This window comes from Agelaius phoeniceus, chromosome W (assembly GCF_051311805.1).
Source record: "Agelaius phoeniceus isolate bAgePho1 chromosome W, bAgePho1.hap1, whole genome shotgun sequence".
NCBI classification, from domain to species: Eukaryota; Metazoa; Chordata; class Aves; order Passeriformes; family Icteridae; genus Agelaius; species Agelaius phoeniceus.
The window spans coordinates 2204608-2223062 of NC_135301.1; the positions used below are offsets into that span (position 1 = coordinate 2204608).

The window sequence follows — 18455 nt, forward strand, 5'->3', positions numbered from 1 at the left end:
CACCGCGCCCTGAGGGGGCGTCCCGTCGGACACCGAGAGGAAACAGAAGGGGTGCGATTGTACCTATGTTGAAATGTGAATGTCGAGTATCCGACTTCAAGGGCGAGACCTCCTGCAGGGTCCCCAGCTGGTACTGAGAAGATCGAACGTGGCTTTAGAGCCGGGCCTGGGGCGTAAACCAGACAAGGCCCACAGGACACTGCGGGCAGGGGTCTGCTTTGAGCAGAAACAGCTTTGTTCAACTGCAACCAGCACGACTATGGACTCTCCTCATTGTTACAACTTTGTCCAGCCTACTGCCACCGTTGAAGCACGCAGTGTAAGGCACCTTGCATCCTTAGGGAGGGAGAAGAGGGGCTGCTCGGGAAAAGCCTCCCAAGGAGCTATTCCCATGAGTGATGGTCATCACTGCAAATGGACAGGTGATCTGAGGTGAATTCTCACCTCTCTGTTGTCATTATAGTACAAAGGTTCTATTATCATTATAATTATAGTACAAAGGTTCTATTATCATTACAAGGGTTGCATATTGCTAGAGTTTCATACCTCCTTGATGTTTCTTGTAGGCAGCTCCTCTAAGCACTAACTCTTCCTTACCCTTACAGTAGCCAACTAGCTCTCACTAATCCACTCTTTTATAACACTCTTCTTATTGGCTGCAGGTGTGGCCTGTTGACATCAGGCCTGCTCCTAATCTTTAGTAATTAACCCAGCTGCAACTCTTTAGGGGATAAGATTACATTCTGTACCACCTTCATTTACCCATACTGTATGCCCCTACACTCTCTGGTATTGCAGCTTGCTCAAAGTGGACTTGAAGTGCCTAAGAAGGTATTTTTACAAACATTTTTAATCAGCATTCAGGTAGCTCAGAGAGGTGGTAGATGCCCCATCATTAGAGGTGTTCAGGATCAGGTTGGATGGGGCTTGGAGCAACTTGGTGTGGTGGAAGGTGTTTCTGTCCATGTTGGTGTAGGACTGTATGACCCTTAAAGTTCCCTTCCAACCCAAACTGTTCCGATTTGAATGTGGCTGCCTCTCATTTCTTTGGGGGTTATCTTGACTGTTAGGCTCTCAATATCCTTATTGCTATTTCTGGATGAGGGTGGTTGGAAGTGCTGTATTTACTGCTGAAGACCTGTTTCTTATCTGTATAGATAACACTGGGAGCAAGGAGTATTTAGCACAGTAGTATCTTGTAACCAGTTTTAGCTGCATGTCCTTCAAAATGCTTAAGAAAAAGCGTGGCACAAAAGTTGCTTTTCAGCCTCTTTCAGATCCCTTGAGCTTAGGGCAGTTTGTGCAATTCATTCCAGTTTGCCCTGTGTGAGGCTTGTCTCCTTGGGTACCAAGAGTGGAAATACTTTCTTACTTCAGGATTTGCTTATTTGCCTTTGAGGGATGAGAATCATTAGGTGAATTTCTGTGTAGAGATTTTGAAAAGTTCACTGTCCACCTTTGATTTCCTCAGCCTGCTTGTTAGGTAGACACTGTGGATTTTCTCATGCTCAGCAGAACTTTTGTGTGCTTAACTTGCAGCAAGTAAGAAATTCCCAATGTGCCTAGGAGAGCAGTTAGGCACGTGCCTAAAAAAACAAGCCTGTGCTTTGTTATGAAAAGCTAAGGCCAACACTTCCTCTGTCTCAAGGCCATTAGGAAATTCCTATGGACTTCTATGGAAGTAGGATGTGCCCTCTCCTCACTGCCAACTCCCTGCCTGGTGGAGGTTTTCCCAGGAAGGGCCATCTGCTGCATGTAATGAAATCGTCTCTCTTAAAAGTCAAACTGTTCAGTGATCAGACTCCCTATCCTGAGGTCACACTCCAAACACCAGCGAAGCCGTCGCGCTGGCTTGCAGCTCCAAACAACACGCACAAATTCAGCCTCCTTTGTCTCCAGCAGGGAAGCCCAGCCCAGGACCAGCCTATCCCAGAACATCCACAAAGAGCTCGAGGGTAAGTGAGGGGTCAGGGTGTTTGGACTTTGAAAATTATTTTTCTGTTTTTCTCCTGTGGGCAAATAGAATGTGAATCATAAAAGTCTAATTTAAGAAGAAGAGAAAGTTAGTTTTATTATCAATGCACTACATGGATATAGTGATTTATACTGCTATTGACCAGGAAATGGAATTTGTTATTTCCTTCTGCTAAAGAAGAGCCATTTTTGTTTATCCTGATAGATTTGGGTCTTTCTAAATGTGTTGCATTTATAATTCTGCTCACTGTTTCTGAAACTACACTCTGCTACTATTTCCACCAAGTCTCATTAAGACAAAATTGCAAAAATTGTACAAAAGCAAGCTTCCTTCTCTAAAGAGTGTGTAAGTGATACTAGGTATCCTGAAAAACAAATTTATTAATTCTAAATGTTTATTGCATGGTCTAATACTCATTAGATAAAAAGTTCCTCCATTCTTGAGAAAAAGGTCTGGTCACTTGGTAGTAATAGACGATTCCCAGGCTTCATGAATTGCTCAGTCTGACAGGATCAGATGCTTGACAGATGTTAAAAATAGATTAAGACAGATCAGTGTTAAGAGTTGTGCTGTGATTGCTTATTTTAATTACTCTATATTAAGGTGTTTGTTTGACATGTGCAGAGCCAGTCATTTATTATTCTATTTAGCTGATGAATTATGGCTGAGGTGTTTTTATAGTGTGGGGCTGTTTACAGTGGGTACTGCACTAATCAAAATGTTGTCAAAAAGCCTTGGATATTGGCAGCTGAAGAACTGCAATGTATCACAGAATTTTGGCAAAGGCATATTTTCCAGACATCTGCTTTTTGAGCAGCCACAACTTCACTGATGTTTTTCTTACCTAGACCTTGTTAATCCAACAAATAGTGTGATAACTGGTTTTGATAATACAGCGTTTCTGTAGTTTGGTTTCTGACACTGTGCAGTCTTTGACAAGTATGCTGCTCGAGGTGTACCATTTGGTTGTGGTATCTCAAAGGACTGGAAAAGAATAATGTGGTTATTTGTATCTGAGACAGAACTGAACCAGGCAGAACTCCTGTGAGGTGAAGAAACAAGCAGAAAATGCATAATTGTAAATCTGTGCACCCATGGGTTGTCATTACTACCCCATCAAATGTTACACTCTGTAGTAGGCTCAGTGCTGTACAAATCTTTACTATAGCCTTGTGGTGAGTAGGGTTCACAAAGTTACAGAGCATCTGGAATTCTGGTTTCTGTTCTTTCGGAGATTGTAACTTTTACAAGGTAACAGTTTAAGAATGCAACCATGATCACAACACATTTGGAAAATGTTTTTATGGTGTTCCGAGTTGGAAAGCTTGTACAGACCAGGAATGGCAGATCAGAAATTTCATGTGGAACTAGATTCCATTAGTACTTACAGGTGCACTGAACTTAAAAGATTCCCAATGTCAGTATTGATGAAATTTTGAACCAAAAACTTTTGAAATCTTTAATTTCTGTTAAAGGAAAAGTTTAAACAGAGAACATCAGGAAAAGCATTTAAACATAGCAAAACATTCATGGCAACCTTTCTGGAAAGATAAAGTTATATGTTCCAGACCATAAGTATATTGTATGTATTTCCATATGGGGCATATAATACCTCATTTAAGAAATACAAATTGGTGTGTAATGTCTGTGTTAATTGTATAACTGAAAAGTCTTATGTTTTGTTTTACTTTGGAAGAAGAAGAATGTAGCATTTCAAAAGATCTCTGTTGAGAGGTGCCCTGCATGAGGAGTAAAAAAATATGTATGTTCCCAGATACAAAACAGATGGCAGGGTGGGAATGGTGATTGGATGCAATTATACCTGTTGACTTTTTAGAGGAGCTAAACAAAACATATGCAAAGTTCTGTAGGAAAGCTAAGACATATTTGAGGGACATTCCAGGGAGAATGGCAAGGGAAGTAGCATTAACCTTGGAGCATGGCAGCATTTAGGCAGGACACTCAGATTTCACAGGTGACAGGTTATACATATGGTACTGTAGTTGGTCAACCTTGTGATCCTGTGGTTAGTGGAGATTCCTTTCTTTCTTTTTTTTTTTTTTATTATTTATTATTTATTGTTTCTGTTCTACTTTTGCTGCTTTCTGTTCCTTTAATCAATATTTCTTACATCCTGCTGTTCATACCAGCAAGCTTTCTGGCTGGATCTATGTAATATATAACCACTTCTGTTCATCATCAAGACAAGTTCTCTGGTTATTGGTGGTTTGGTTTGGAAATATTTCATGTTCATCTCACATGAAGTCTAATTATATTGACCAAATATATTATATTTCTTTGTGGTTTAGCTACCTGCCAGTAAAGCATCTTTTAAAGGGATGTATGAGAATGTATGATGTATGCTCAGGGAGGTGGAGAAAGAGCTTTTGCTAAATCTAAGAACAGTAATAGGTAGGGTGGGATGGGATGGGGTAGGGTAGGATAGGATAGGATATAATTATGTTGCAAAAGAATAACTGCAGATTCCAAAGTTCACCCTGTGGAGTGGAGGCCATAGTAGGAAGCTCAGCTGGCAGCTGGGGAGTTGTCTCAGACCAAAAAGCTCAGATTAAAAAAAGCAAAGCACACAAGCACTGACTCTCTAAACAGGATCTGTCTGCTGGAGAAGTGCTCGAAGCACAGGTGAGCAGAGCATGTGTGGCTCACATCCACATCCTCCTCAGGTGCACCTACGTACAAAGGAGGAAGGCTGGCCTTCTTGTGCGTACAACTCTGGTGAAAGTTAATCCTTGACCACCTAAGGCAAGGGCTTCTGACAGGATTGGTGTGGCCAGCAGCAGTTCAGTTCCTGCAGCCATGGTCCGTGTGCCTGCGGCACACAGTGTTTCTGGAGCTCTCTCTCATGGTTCAGGTGTCCCAGAACTGCTGTCAGTTCAGTGTAGAGAGCCCAGCGTGTTGGTTGATGAAAGGCTGTTTCCCAGGGTGAGCCACTGTGGCTTTATCAGTGTCATTCCCCAGTGTTCTGCTGAGATATCCCCCGTGTGGGCTCACTCAACCTCTCCCTTCCCTCTCCTCTCGCTGCGTGGGCATGAGGCAGCTCCTTGGCAGGGCCTGCTCTGAGTGGGAGCTTTGGGGGTCACAGCTTGGCTCCATCGAGGGTGGGCATTGGCCAGGTGCTCACCGTGCCATGGGAACGTGCGGGATGGGCCTTGAGCCCAGGGCTGGGGCTGCACAGATAACGGGAGCTGGTCAGCAAGGTCAGGGACCAGAGAGTGCTGCTGAAAGATAGGAGGGAATCCTACTGAGAAGGGTGTGGGCCAAGGAGGGCCTGCACACAAAACAGAGATTACTCCGTGAATAGGTCTTAAATAAAAGAAAAATGCTTCAGAGAGGTCATAAAGGGTGCTTTCCCACTGACTCTAGAGGACATGAACCTCACAGAAAGGCACAAATTCACTTCTGGGTTGCTAAAATGCATAAGCTTCCTGTAGAAAGAATTTCTGTGATTATAAAATCGCTTATAAAGAATGTGAAAAACAGAGATCACTGCTTAGAGTTTTTAAAAGTTTAATGATAATAATAATAATGATAGTAATAGTAATAGGATAAAAAAGGACAATATTTCCAGTGCTGGGGGGGGGGTGGGGGATACAGACAATGTTATCTTTATACAGTTACATCAGTAAGATACATGCGTATTCTTGTGTTTCGTGCATTATTCAAATGTTCTTTTGAACTTTCTGATGTTTTGAGAACTCCTTTGTTTGACTTCTTCATACTCCAGCTTATCTGCATGACATGCTGGGTGTCAGGTCAATATATTTTATTTCTTTTTGTGTCTCCATCCTGCTGTTTCACATCCTCTGATACGATTTTAGTATGTCCTCCTTAATTTTAACATGGTATTCTCTAATTGTCCTCTGGTGCTCTGGTTTGTGTCATGGTTATCTTATCACTTGGACAGGTTGGTCAGTGGATGACCTTGCACTGTTTTTGGTTACACAAAAGCCTTTTTTTCCCACATCTTATGTTTTGCTAAGGTCTACAACACAGTACATTCATCACACTATTATTTCCGTAAGTGATACATAGCTATTATATTCATTACACTACTATTTCTATGAGCAACACAGTGCATATTTTAGCTGATAGATTATATTATATTAACATGCAGCTAAAACCAGTTATAATTGATACTATTTCTAAATAGTTATAATCACTAACAGCATGCATAGGCTAATGCTTAAATGCAAAAGCCAATATTATCTGGTCATTTTTCACAGGAGGATTTTCATTTTGGTAATAATTTAATAAAGTAGGTAAAATGTGATGCAAGAGAGAAAATTTAATGGCCACTTTTTAAGTTTAATCAAGTTTATATTTTTCATTAGTTAATTTTTTTTCTGACATTAGGAATAATCCCTCTGAAATCACTAGAAGTGGCTTTGTCACCAGAACTACCTACAAAATATAAAATAATTTAAATTTTTTTTCTTTCCATGTTGAAGTGTAATTCAAAACTGTTTTGATCTCAATTGAAATAAATTATCAAATATTGAACATATTTAATAATGTATAAAAAATAAGGTTCAATTGGGAGTGATGTCATTTCAAGGAAGATAATATTGAACAGTCAAATTTTATATTTAGAATTGGAATTTCAGACAATACTTTCAATATGAATAGTGAATAGGCTTTTCACAACCAGTGTGGAATTATGACAAAGTATGAATTTTAAATGAAAAATATCTTCTGGAAATTGACTTGAATTTGTTTTATTATATATATGCCTTACAGAAATGTTGGGTGATTGTTTTAGCCATTTTGATGCTTTTCCCAGCCATTCTTTTGTTAAATACTATTTGAAATGGATTATTTTTCACAAACTCTGATAACTTCCTGCCATCAAAGGGTTTTGGTGAAGCAGCTCCATCTGCCTCTTGCTGCCTTGTTAATCTGACTGTTGCAGGTTTGCATCAGTTCAATATTTCTCCTCAATCACACCCAAGCACAGTTGTCAGGTTGCTGTTCTCATGCTGCTCCCAGCTTTGTTCTCCCTTAATCTCAGTTCCCAGGCACTGAGCTCAGGCAGGAGCAGACCCTGCTGAGCATGAACTTGTGTTTCATTTGCCTCAAGGGCTACCATAAAAATTCCCCATGGTTCTGATCAGAAATGGAAAATCTGTTTACAGAAGATTCGAGAGCCAAACCAGGCATATTTCCTGCCATGACCTGCTCAAACCTGGTGTGTGAATTCCTCCTGTGTGGCTGTGCTTCAAGTGCCTCCTGTTGTGAGCCAGGGCCTGATCATCACTGTAACATCATTGGTTTTCAGAGTGAGAGCTGGGACAAGCAGCCACAACACCCTGGCATGTTCTCGTGTCTTCTGCCAGCAAGCGTTCAACTCCCAGTTTATCAGGAAGTGAATTAATTTCAGGTTACTGGTCAATAGTTGATGGTAAATTACCATGGTCTCTCCCATTCCTCTTCCCTTTGGGAATTTCACTGTGCATCCTCTGTCACAAGTTTTCCTGATGAGCTGAGAGGGTATCGTACTAGAAGTTCTCTTTCCAGTTTCTGTCTAAATTCAGTAATTGGATTTTTAAAAAATCTTAATACTTTCTACTTTCCTCCTAGATTTAAAAAAATAGTATCTCTTTGTCTTGGGTGGAAACACATGCAGTTTTCTCCTGGAATGTTATTTTGCTTTCATTTATGTGGTTGTGTCTGACAGTGCATGGAAACCCAATGTAATTTTCATATGGAGAAATCCTGACAGCTCTTTTCCCCTCAATGTCAGAGTGCAGCCAAATTGAGACAATGATAACTGTCTAGTACAATGGCTTTAGTAAAGGCTCTGCATTAGTCAATCTGCATTAAGAACATGTTGCCAGAGCTCTTTTCAGCTGGGGAAATTACCTGCTTTTAAAATAATTTGCAACCTCCAAAAGAGAGGAGAGAGCCATCTGGTCTTCTGAAAAGGAAAAATGAGAGAAGCATTGAAACAATGCACAGGAAACATTAGGCAAATGCATATTTACCTAATGAGGAGAGGCTGAACTCTGAAGGGTATTTCCATGGTACTGTAATAAATGGATGAGGAAAAGATTAATCCCTACTGCTCTGGTTTTGTCCTGTTAAATATATTCCTTGGAGTTGAAAAGGAAAGCAGTTTGATCAGAAAGGCTGCTCTGGTTGCCCCATGTGCTGTTTGTCTGGACCCCTTGCTGTACATGGACTCAAGCTGTTTGTCACACATCTAATGTTGTGCCCTTCCTGTTAACCACTTTTGTTCCCCACTTTTCACCACGCAGGTGACTGTGGAAGAGGTGCTGGTGGCAGGTTTGCCCAAAGGGAGCTAAGGTATCTCTGGCTGCTTAGTGCTCTTTAGGGAGAGGCAGACTGCAGCCGGCTGTGCAGCTGCTGCTGTGTCACCAGCAGGCTTCAGCCCAGCTCCAGCTCTCTCCCTCCTGTGGCACCGAGCTGGGCCCTGCTCTGGAGGCAGTGCTGGGGGCTGAGGGACCTGGGCCAGGGCAGGGACATCGGCTGGAAACATCATTCCAGCAGAAGCAGGGAGAAGGAAAAGGAGAATGAATAGAGGTGTCTTTAAATGGCTTCATTGGATTACACAGCAAGAAAGCTTTTCCTACTGCTCTTCACCGATTCTGGAATAAATGTAGTCACTTTTTTTCAGAGCCCTTAGTCTGGCATCGTCCAGGAGGTCAAATTGAGTCAAAACTGCTACAGTACTTTTCCAGTGCTACCATGTCACACTTTTTCCAAGGTGACTGATGAACCAGAGTCCTCCTAGCAGTGTACAAAAGCATCTCAAGTATCTAAAATCCTAACATTTGGGAATGCTAGGGAAACAGGGGCTTTGTTACAGGAAGAGAGAAATTATTCCACATTTCTTTGGATTCAGCCGGTGGAAGCCTTTTGGTGTATCTCACTTGGATTTTATGTGAATTCAGCATTGCCACACCACCGTGCTGCTGCACACCCGCTTGAGGGGAAAATTTGATATGAGCAGGAAATTGAAGCAAGCCTGCCTCATTTCATGTTCTTTCAGCACAGGAATGACAAATATCAAGCCAGAGCACAAGAGAATTTCTTTAAACAGAAATTGCCCTATAAAGTCTAAGCAGGCTGGTCGTTCTGGGTATTTCTACAAACAGAGTTTGGGATTTATGTCCCTATGATGCCAATCCAAGGAATAGCCTGCTGTTGTGCCAATGTGACCACCAAAGCAGCAGGTAGCTGTAGCAGTGGTGTCTATGTGGAAATGTACATTGTCTGCAGGTTCCTGTTTGCATTTAGAAAAGTTGAAAGGCTGTGTACTAGAGCCCCTGTCGAGGTGCCACACAGATGTGTGGGTGTGCTCAAGGTTTTGTTCTCCTAGCACAGATCACTCCAGACACTTGCAGTGTGCTGCCAGTGTCATTGCATAGACAGCCAGGTTAGGGTTACTGCCCTAATGTCTGATCTTGGGTCTTAAATAATGATTTCTTATTTTGAAAGTGCTTGCAAATATGTGTCAACTGACCACCTTTTAGAAAATATCTATAGCCATTTCAGAAGTAATTTTAAGCTTTGTGTTTCTTTTATTTGCAGGTACACAGAACAAGATCTGCACGTCATTGAGAGCTAGAATGACTTTTCTTGACCCAGAACCACATACAAAGAACAAAACTTGTGCAGAATTTGTTGTTGTCCTAAATGAACTTGTGACAGTCTTCAGGGTAGAATGAGGAAAATGGGAAACATTTTGCACAATGCAAGAGTTTGCCCTGTGAGGGTGAGACTGTGTTGATTTCATCAGGTTCTGACTCTTCAAAAATTATTCATTTACTGCTTGAGAAACTCAGCAAAGCAGGAGTTTTGTCTCCACTTGAGAAATCCCTCAAGACACTTGCCTAAAACAGAAGACAACATGGATGTTAAGAATGTAGTTAAATCCCAGGCAACTTTTTCCTGCCTGAGGGCTTTGTCAGAGGATAGTGATGACCTGCCTCATTTTAACGGTGTGGTTGATGTCACTGCTGGAAGAGCAGAGGAGTACTGCAGCAGACAGGTGCCTTCCCACCCCACAGATGTAACCTCTTGTCACACAGGCAACTGTTGCCTTAACACACAAGACTCTGGATCTCCTCAGTCTCTGGCCAATGTCCAGGCATGTAAAAGGACTGGGCTGGGCAGACCTCTAAGCAGGAATTCCCTGCTGGGTGAGCAGGCAGACACTTCCCTAGGTAATCTCACTGATTTTGGAAAATATGGCTCTGAAAATTCTGCTGCTGTTCTGGAGATTTATGCAGAGAAAGTAACAAGCATAAGTGATGACTTTTCTGATGATGACCTGGAGTACTTTGAATGTTCAGATGTGCTTACAGTGCATGAAGATGAAATCTGGAGAAAGAAATTAGAATTTTTATTGGAAAGTGATGAAGATGATCTAAAACTGGGTAAGGATTGTGATGGGTGTGCTTACTTCCTCAGTGAAATGCCTTGTGTGTTCCAAGTGTCAGATAACACTACGCCTATGGATACCCCCATTGGCTTCTGTGAGCATCAGTCAAAAATCAAAGGAGTAAACGTAAGGAGAGACCCCTCTATGTACAGCCAGTCAGCTCTGCAGACAGAGATGACTCTCACTGTTGGACAGCACCGAGATAAAAGTGCCATTTTGAAAGACAAAGAGAAGAATCAAGTGCCTGTTGCTTCTGCAGCCACTGGAAATGAACATCCCAGAAGTGAAGAAGAGACTAATGGAAGTGACCATCTGGCTGCAGGTTCCTCAAGGGACGGACCAAAGCCCACGGACACTGTCCCTGCCCAGGTAGATTCCTCTGCCCATGGCATAGGTGCTGCTTGCACCGATCAGGCTTTGGGGACAAGGACAGAAACCAGCCCCGATGGGGACATGCTGGGGGAAAGCTCACTGCTGCTGGAGGAGGGGAGAAGGAATGTGCCAGAGGGAAATGCACGGCACGCTGTCTGTACCTTAACAGAAAGTCTGAAGAGAAACCTTTTCAAGCTGTTAAACCCTATAGAACTTTGCAGATATGTAAGTAGTATAGGACAGCCTTTCCAGGCTGCAGCAGCAGGTAGGGAATCCAGAGCTCCGTCTCCCAGTCAGGAAGGTGTCTGTGCAGCACAGATTCCCGAGGAAGCAGAGAGTGTGCAAATGCAGGCTGCTCTGTGTCCGACAGAAGAGGCAGATAAAGACAGTCACTGGGAAAGGAAAAGGACTTGGGGGCCGTCTGAGCAAAACCAGATGCCAGATGAGAACATCTCGTTTGGGGTAAGTAACGTCTTTATCATTTAACACAAAGAGCTGCTCTGCTGAACTCAATGCAATTTATTCCTGCTTGTCACAAAATAATGTAAAATCAAAATTACTTTGAAAGATACTATTAATGTACTTCTGAATGACAGCTACGGCTGGGAGGGAAATCTGCGTTTAGAAAAGGCCCAAGTAAAGCCTAAGCTGTTCTAATTATAGAGTGAGCCTGATAATGGTGAGAGGCACTAATGGGCCTCTGGACAGCTGGATAGAGAAATCTGATATGGAGGGTATTGCACAGGTCTTAGCAAAGTAATGCTTCTTTCAACCCAGAAAGTTTCTCAAATACCTGTTGGTATTTGAGCAGAGAATGCTTTGATTTACTTTCTTTTCAATCTATATGCAACAAACAAAACCATTCTCCACTAATGGTGCTGGAAACCTAAACCAAATCAGCAGGGGTTTGCTCTGGTTTTGTAACAATGAAGGGAATTCAATGCAGAGAGTTCATGTTACAGAGGTGAATGGAGCTCTGTGATTTTTAAAAATAAAACAATGAAAGAATTGGATATTACAGTTGAAACACACACAAACCAATTAAAAGTTCAAACCCCTGTGGTACTGTCCATGTACTTGCATATTTTATGCTGTTGGTAGAAAATGAGCTGGAGAAATCACTACAGTTGTAGAGACTGGTATGATGCTCTACCAGTTTTCCTAAGTAGGAAAATTGAATCATCATTTTTATTTCACACTGTAAGGACTCAGGATATATAAATACTATTAAATCATGAATAATCTTATTGTCACCAGTTTTTCTAGCTTGAAGCTGTGTAGCTAATTGCACAGAAAAAAACTCATTTGTCACAAAAAAAAATTTTTCCAGTTGCACATGCTTTTCTTTGTCTGATCATTTGGGAAAAATATCTCCCAGTTCTGTAGTGTCACAGTAGAGTGACTTTAATCTCATCACTGGGGTGTCTTCAGCAGTCAGAAATCACTGAATTCTTCTTCCTGAAAAATGCTCATAGGTTTCTCTGGTTTTATGGTACATAAAATTCCAATCCCATCTGAGGACCACATGATGTCCTTATGATGGGGAATACCCCTCACTGGAATTAACCTCCTCAGAGCTTCCTGACAGGGTGTATGGCCATGGTTTGCCAGAGGCTGTGTTTGCTTTCTTTTCCCCAAGTCCAGTGCAATAATTTAAATCCCAGAAGCCTCTTAGTCAAGAGCAGCTGTCAGGTGCCTGGCATAAATTTCAGAGCAGCCCCTTAAAGTCTTGTTGTGCCTAGTCAGTATGTTTGCATTTCCATGGCCAAATTTTTAACTGGATAAAAAATGAGTATTAGTGTACACAGAAGGATGAGAGCTGGGCACAGACCAAACCCTATTTTTAAACATGTGTGTATGACAGTGAAATTCAGGTGTAGCTTCAAAATTATGTGGTCTTGAAAATGAGCCAAGCAAAAGCATCCCGCCTGAATACTGCTCCCTTTTTTGGAGCGCTAGAAAAACGTGGACAGCTTCTCACAGTACCCATATAGTAAGCCAGAAACTCCTCAGAAATCTGCCTGTGTAATCTAAGAGAGGTAAGAGCGAATCTATTGCTGCACACGGGTTTCTGTAGAAGTACCCTTGGGCGTTTGCTGGAGCCCAGAGCGAGACTGCTCTGCGGGAGCAAGGGGAGGGGCTCACAGCAAACCCCGCAGCTGACTGCTTTGGAAGGGTGTGATATTTTCCCTGTCCATGTGGGAATCAGGTCTGCTGAGGGGTACAGAGCAGCCACGGGATCACAGCACTAATGACCCAAGGATTTACACTTCCCCTTGGCGCCAAGAGTTCAAACTGGAACAACCTTTGCAGTGTGTCTTGTGCAGCACCTGCTGTGCTGAGTGACTTCTCCTTCCATTGGATCGTTAAAGTGGGAGCCTCCTCACTCCTTTCACGACCTCATGGCCTAGCCTCAGGTGAAATTCTTTATTTACCGGCTGCTTCAGAGCAACTTCATTAATAATAGGTCCAAGACACCAAAGGTGCCAGCTGTGTGATGTTACATAGTGTACAGAGAGCCCAGGAGGCTTTTCTGGCTGTCTTTGGGAATCTGGTTCTGTTAGCAGTCACCCAGCACCCTGTTCCTGTCAGTGTTCAGCCAGAGCCCTGTTCCTGTCAGAGTTCAGTGTTCAGCCAGAGCCCTGTTCCTGTCAGTGGTCAGTGGTCAGCACCCTTGGGTCCCTGTCAGTGGTCAATGTTAGCAGTCTTGGCACAAGGTGCTGCTGTCACTCCTGGGTTACAGAGCCATTATTCTCTTTTTTTTCCATATCAGAACAGCCTGTTCACATAAAATCTGAGATCTTTGGTTTGACCTTGCCAAGACAGATTTCTGTCACTTTTAGATAATTTTGAATTTTGTTATCCAAAGAGGGGAGAAGCAGAACTGACACAGGTAATTGGGCATCTGGCTGAGATGAGAGCTCGGTGCTGCGAGGCAATGGTCCGGGCCTGAGCCATGCCAGAGCGGCTGCAGCTCTGTGTCAGAGCAAGCAGGGGAGTCCTGAGTGGAGTCACTGCAGCTCATGACACCAGCCCTGCTCATTCAGTAGGATCTACCCTAGGAATGACAGTGAACATCCCATTTTGTTGCCCATGTCTTAAGTTGGCTCCAGTCTTTCCTGGGAGACACACCAAGAAAAAATCCCTTGGAAAATCTATACCACTTTGGAGCATGGACTCCTGACAGCTGTGCATGGTCAGCCTGTTGCTCTGTGTTGTTGGCAGATAACTCACTTTCTGGCCTTTAAAATATTACAGTTCTTCCTCTTTTTCTTCCTTTGAGCAGGAATAGCAGGAAGCTGGCAGGATGTGCCTGTCATTCTGCAGGATAAAGCACAGCTCAGGTCTTTTGTTTCACCTGTCTAAAGCAGTTGAAATAACTACAGATATTGAGGTATTTCAGCTACTCCAGGGCAGGTGTGCCATTTAAAAGAGAGTGTCATTTTAGGAAAGGGGAATTTGAGTGGTATTGCATGAAACAGGGAAGTGGTAAGATCCACTAAGGCGGATTGCTGGAGAACAATATAAAGTAAAAGCAGTCCCAAATCTAGTGGATTTGAGGGAGCTGAGATCCAGAGACAGTGGGTCTGTATTCTAGTCTGTATTCTGGGGATTGTTTGTTACACTCCATTTGTACAAACAGAGGGATATAAATATAACATGGGGACTTTGCTTGCAAAGGAAAATTACCTTGCAAAACTATTTCTGCTTAAAAAACAGTGAGAAACTGTGAGGTAGAATTGATTAGCTTCATTACAAATCCTTCTCTAAGGAGCAACACTTTCAGACTCAGACCCAGGAGGTTGATTTCAATCCAGTATGTTGATAGTTACAAGTCAGAAATTTGACTATTGACAGAAATAAAAAAAAAAAAGTTAAAAAAATGCAAGTCTTCAGGCCTGTGTCAAGCTGTAGTTCTAATTTTTAATTACGTTGCTCTATTTTCCTTCTTTGAAGAGTCAAGGTGCTAATCGTAAAAGCGTTACCCAGAATTGTGAGAACCTCTGTATGGAGCCCAGCACAGAAAAGGAAGGCATCCTCAGCGCTTGTGAGAGTGCAGGAACCAGCCAGCTCTCTGCTGAAAACACACTGCAAGTGAAGAATGCAGATTTACAGACCTCTTCTCTTCACTGTGCTCCTTGTGAAAAGAGAGAAGGTTGTCACCAACAGGTCTTCTCCGGACAAGATATTATTAGGAATGGCAAAATGTCAAAGAATAACATTTCTCCTTCTCGTCTATGGGATATGGACTCTCTTCCTGATAAACAGGAATGCTTGTGTGCTGTTCTCTCTTCTGCAAAGCTGTGTGATGAGCCAGGGGAGGGAGAGCAGAGGCCTGGGCTTGACATACATGAGAGCAGTAACCCAGATATTCTCTGCAGCGCATCAGCCGATGAGGCTGTGTCTGAAGCTAATCCCAAGTCAGTCCTGGAATCTGGAGAACCTGAGTGCAAAGGAGATGCTGATATATCTGCAGTGCATGACAAGCTGTGGAAACTTCTTCATGAAGATGACTCAGACTATCAAATCCCATTTGAAAACAGAGGCATCCCAAGTTTAGGTACGAGGCTGACAGATATCAAAGTCACAGAACTGAACTTTGTGCAGGAGACCTGTTCCAATCATCCTTTGCCAATGGATTTGATAGAAGAGCAGGGGCCCATCACAGAACCAGCCCATAACCCCAGAGCTGAGAAGGCTGACTGCAATGTTTCTGATATCCTCCTGCAGAGAGCTGCAGCATGCGAGAGTGCATCCATAGGACACATTTGTCTTGCACAAGTGGTAGGAACAGATGGTGTCTGTCTAAATTCTGGCACCGGGAATGAGAGGGAAACACCATCCATTTGTGTTTCAGCAAGCAGTGTCCTCCTAAGTACCCAGGAGTGCTTGGAGCCAAAGCCAATGGCCAGGGGCAGGAATGGATCCACTGTGGCTTGGGAAGGGAAGCCTGCTGTTAATAGTGCTGCCCAAACATGTGAAGCAGATTCTCCTCAAGGGTTACAAAGTACTCAGAGTGGTAATTTAGCATGTCCCAAAGCTGACATATCAGATATGTCACATGGGACAGTTGGACAGTTCCTTCACACTGAATACAACACAGCCACGACAAATGAGTCTATACCTGGAGAAGGCTGTCATTTTACAGACTGCTATCCAGTGAGAGGAGAACGGGCTTATTTCCCTGAAGAGGAAGATATTTTCCCCAGTGAAAATACCAGCCAGTTTACACATGCAGAACACTCTTCTGTTAACTCCATACATAAAAGTTGTGTAGTGAATTTACAAGAAAAAGGAAATCATTCAGGCTTGAGTGCACCAAATTTCACTAATTCTGATGGCTACCATCTTTCAAAAAATAATGGCTGTCAGGATTTTCAAATTGTTTCTAATGTACAGAAATACAGTAATGTAATGCAATCGCCTAGTTTAATTCAGATTCACAAAACCATAACACATAAGAATCTACCCCAAAATACAGACCAACTGACAGAAATAGAAAAACAAGAAGGGGCAGTCTCTCCCCCTTCTGGGGAGCCATTTTTAAGAGATTTTTATCTAGAAGTTCCCAGCTGTGAACCATGTAAACCAGGAGGAGAACAGAGAGAGATTTGCATACCTGAGGAACACAGGGCTGAAGCTTCCTGTGACTCAGGAGTTAGTCAGGTTTCAGAGAGTCAGATTGCAGCTTCCCGTTGTAATACAGCAGAACAGCATTCTTTTTCTGTAGACAGCACCTTCAGGTCTGATGAAGGGTTAAAAATAGATTCTTCAAAAAATCCCACCTGTGCAGCTGGAAGTGTAACATCAGCCAGTGCCCCGCTGCCCAGGGAGGCTCCAAGTGAGCACCACAGCACAGCAAGTGGGGACGATGGGGGTGCCCGGGATTGGCTACATTCCCAACAGCTGCTTGGAAACAAAACCCTGCCCTTCCCCACATCTGTAAGCCACTCAGAGGGCCTTCCCAGTGGATCTGCAGTGGCGTGTCCTGCCACAAGAAATGAGGGAAAAACTGGATCCATACAAACTGGAGTCAAAGTAAACAGAAATTTAACTACATTGGAAATTTCCTGCAAGTCATTGAAGGGTCTGTTCCAGAGGGTCCCTGGAGAAACCAAAGGAGAAGCAGCCTTGTGTGAAAATGACCATGAGATTCCAAGAGCTATTGAATATAACCCAGATGAAGCTGAAGCAAAGGCTCCTTTGCACACTTTGACTGGCTCCCAGGCTCCGAAACAGATTATGAATATTAACACAGAGCAGACTTGTCCTGACTTGATCCCTTCCAGCAAGATGGCCAAGGCTGAGAATTCAGATAAGTCCACTGAGTATGATAAAATGGAGGAAGTCAGGACAGAAGAGAGTGTGGTAAGTGGTTTAGTTAATTTGCCACCAGTTGATTCAGGGAACAACCAGCGTTTTCAAGAACAACCACCCCGCAGAAGAACTCCATCATTCTCTTTGGCGTGGACCACGCTTGATCCATTCCCAGTCAACACAGAAAGTCAAAGAAATCAGGAAGGGTCAAAATCCTGCCAGATACCAGTGGCTGCTGCAGAGCCTGAGCCCATCAAATGTAAAGAGGACACAACAAAGAGCGGGCATGTAGCTGCTGGAGCTAAGAAGAAATTACCACCAGCAACTCTGTCCAAAAAACCCAGACTGGAGGAGAGGGGAAGTGTCAGCAAGGATACCAGCTGCGTTAAAAAGTCTGGCAAGAGCGAGGGAGGTGTGATTCATAAAGAGGATAGAAAAGAGCAAAGGAAACTCATTTTGAAAAAAGATAGCAAAGGTAAGAGAAAATGGATTTTTCTTTTCTGTCCTTTGCCATCATTCTGGCTACAGTAGAAAATTAAGATTATTGAAAGGCACTGCAAGCCTCTTTCAGACTGACTCAGTCAGCTAAAGGTGTCCTGCCCTCATGGAGCTTTATTTCCAGATTTGTGCACTTAGTAATGAGTGCTGTGCCCATGCCACAGAGATAAACCCTTTTCCCAGCTGGCAAGTATATTCAATTCATGAGCTTTGTAACCTATTTAAAATAATCACTGCCTCATTGGCCTCTTGGAGTAACTTTGCATGGAGGAACAGCATAATGGTGCCACATAACTACACACCACGTAGCAGCTGCAAGCCCACTACTTGTTCTGTTCCCACAGGGCTGTGTTCCCAGTTATGCTCCTGCATTGCAGCTCCCAGCCGCAATTCCCCCCTCTTGGCTACCAAAGGATTTATTACTAGCAAAGTATTATTGTTAGCAGTAGGGTACCACTGATAAACAATGTTTTGAGGTCCTGTGTGCTGACTTCTGACTGGTTCTGCATTTCTTTGCCCTGCTGCAAAAATGACACGGATGAAATGAGTAATATTAAACTGACAGAGGAAACATATAATAGAAAGGAGATCCAGGTTGCTGCCAGAGTTTCTAGAAGGTTGCTAACACTGTAGCAGGGTTGTGACTGCTGGGCGGATGAGGGATTCATTGTTTCTATGAGTAGTTTGCAAGGACCAAGGTCTTATTTTTACCTTCTGACATGACATTTCATGTTCACATCATAAAATGATTTAATAGTTCAGAGCAAGACTGAACAGTGACTAAAGGTAAGCTACACATTTGTGGAGCTTTTCACACACTCTAATTACTGTGCGGTCTCATGAGACGTCTACTTTTTCTAATCACAT

General features: G+C 42.9%; 1 protein-coding gene across 1 annotated transcript; it reads left to right on the forward strand.

Moving 5' to 3' along the window:
- Positions 1-1853: 1853 nt before the first annotated feature.
- Positions 1854-18048, forward strand: LOC143696574 (uncharacterized). Its single transcript, XM_077193148.1, has 4 exons — positions 1854-1955; positions 9548-11234; positions 14730-17565; positions 17966-18048. Exons 2-4 carry the CDS (start codon positions 9867-9869, stop codon positions 18046-18048), a joined length of 4287 nt encoding a protein of 1428 aa, XP_077049263.1. The 5' UTR covers positions 1854-1955; positions 9548-9866.
- The last annotated feature ends 407 nt before the right edge of the window (positions 18049-18455 follow it).

Coding starts and splice junctions, on each gene's coding strand:
- LOC143696574 (XM_077193148.1), top strand. CDS start 9,867: ATGGATGTTAAGAATGTAGTTAAATCCCAGGCAACTTTTTCCTGCCTG. Junction 11,235..14,729: donor ATGAGAACATCTCGTTTGGG/GTAAGTAACGTC, acceptor CCTTCTTTGAAG/AGTCAAGGTGCTAATCGTAA. Junction 17,566..17,965: donor TTTGAAAAAAGATAGCAAAG/GTAAGAGAAAAT, acceptor CCTGCATTGCAG/CTCCCAGCCGCAATTCCCCC.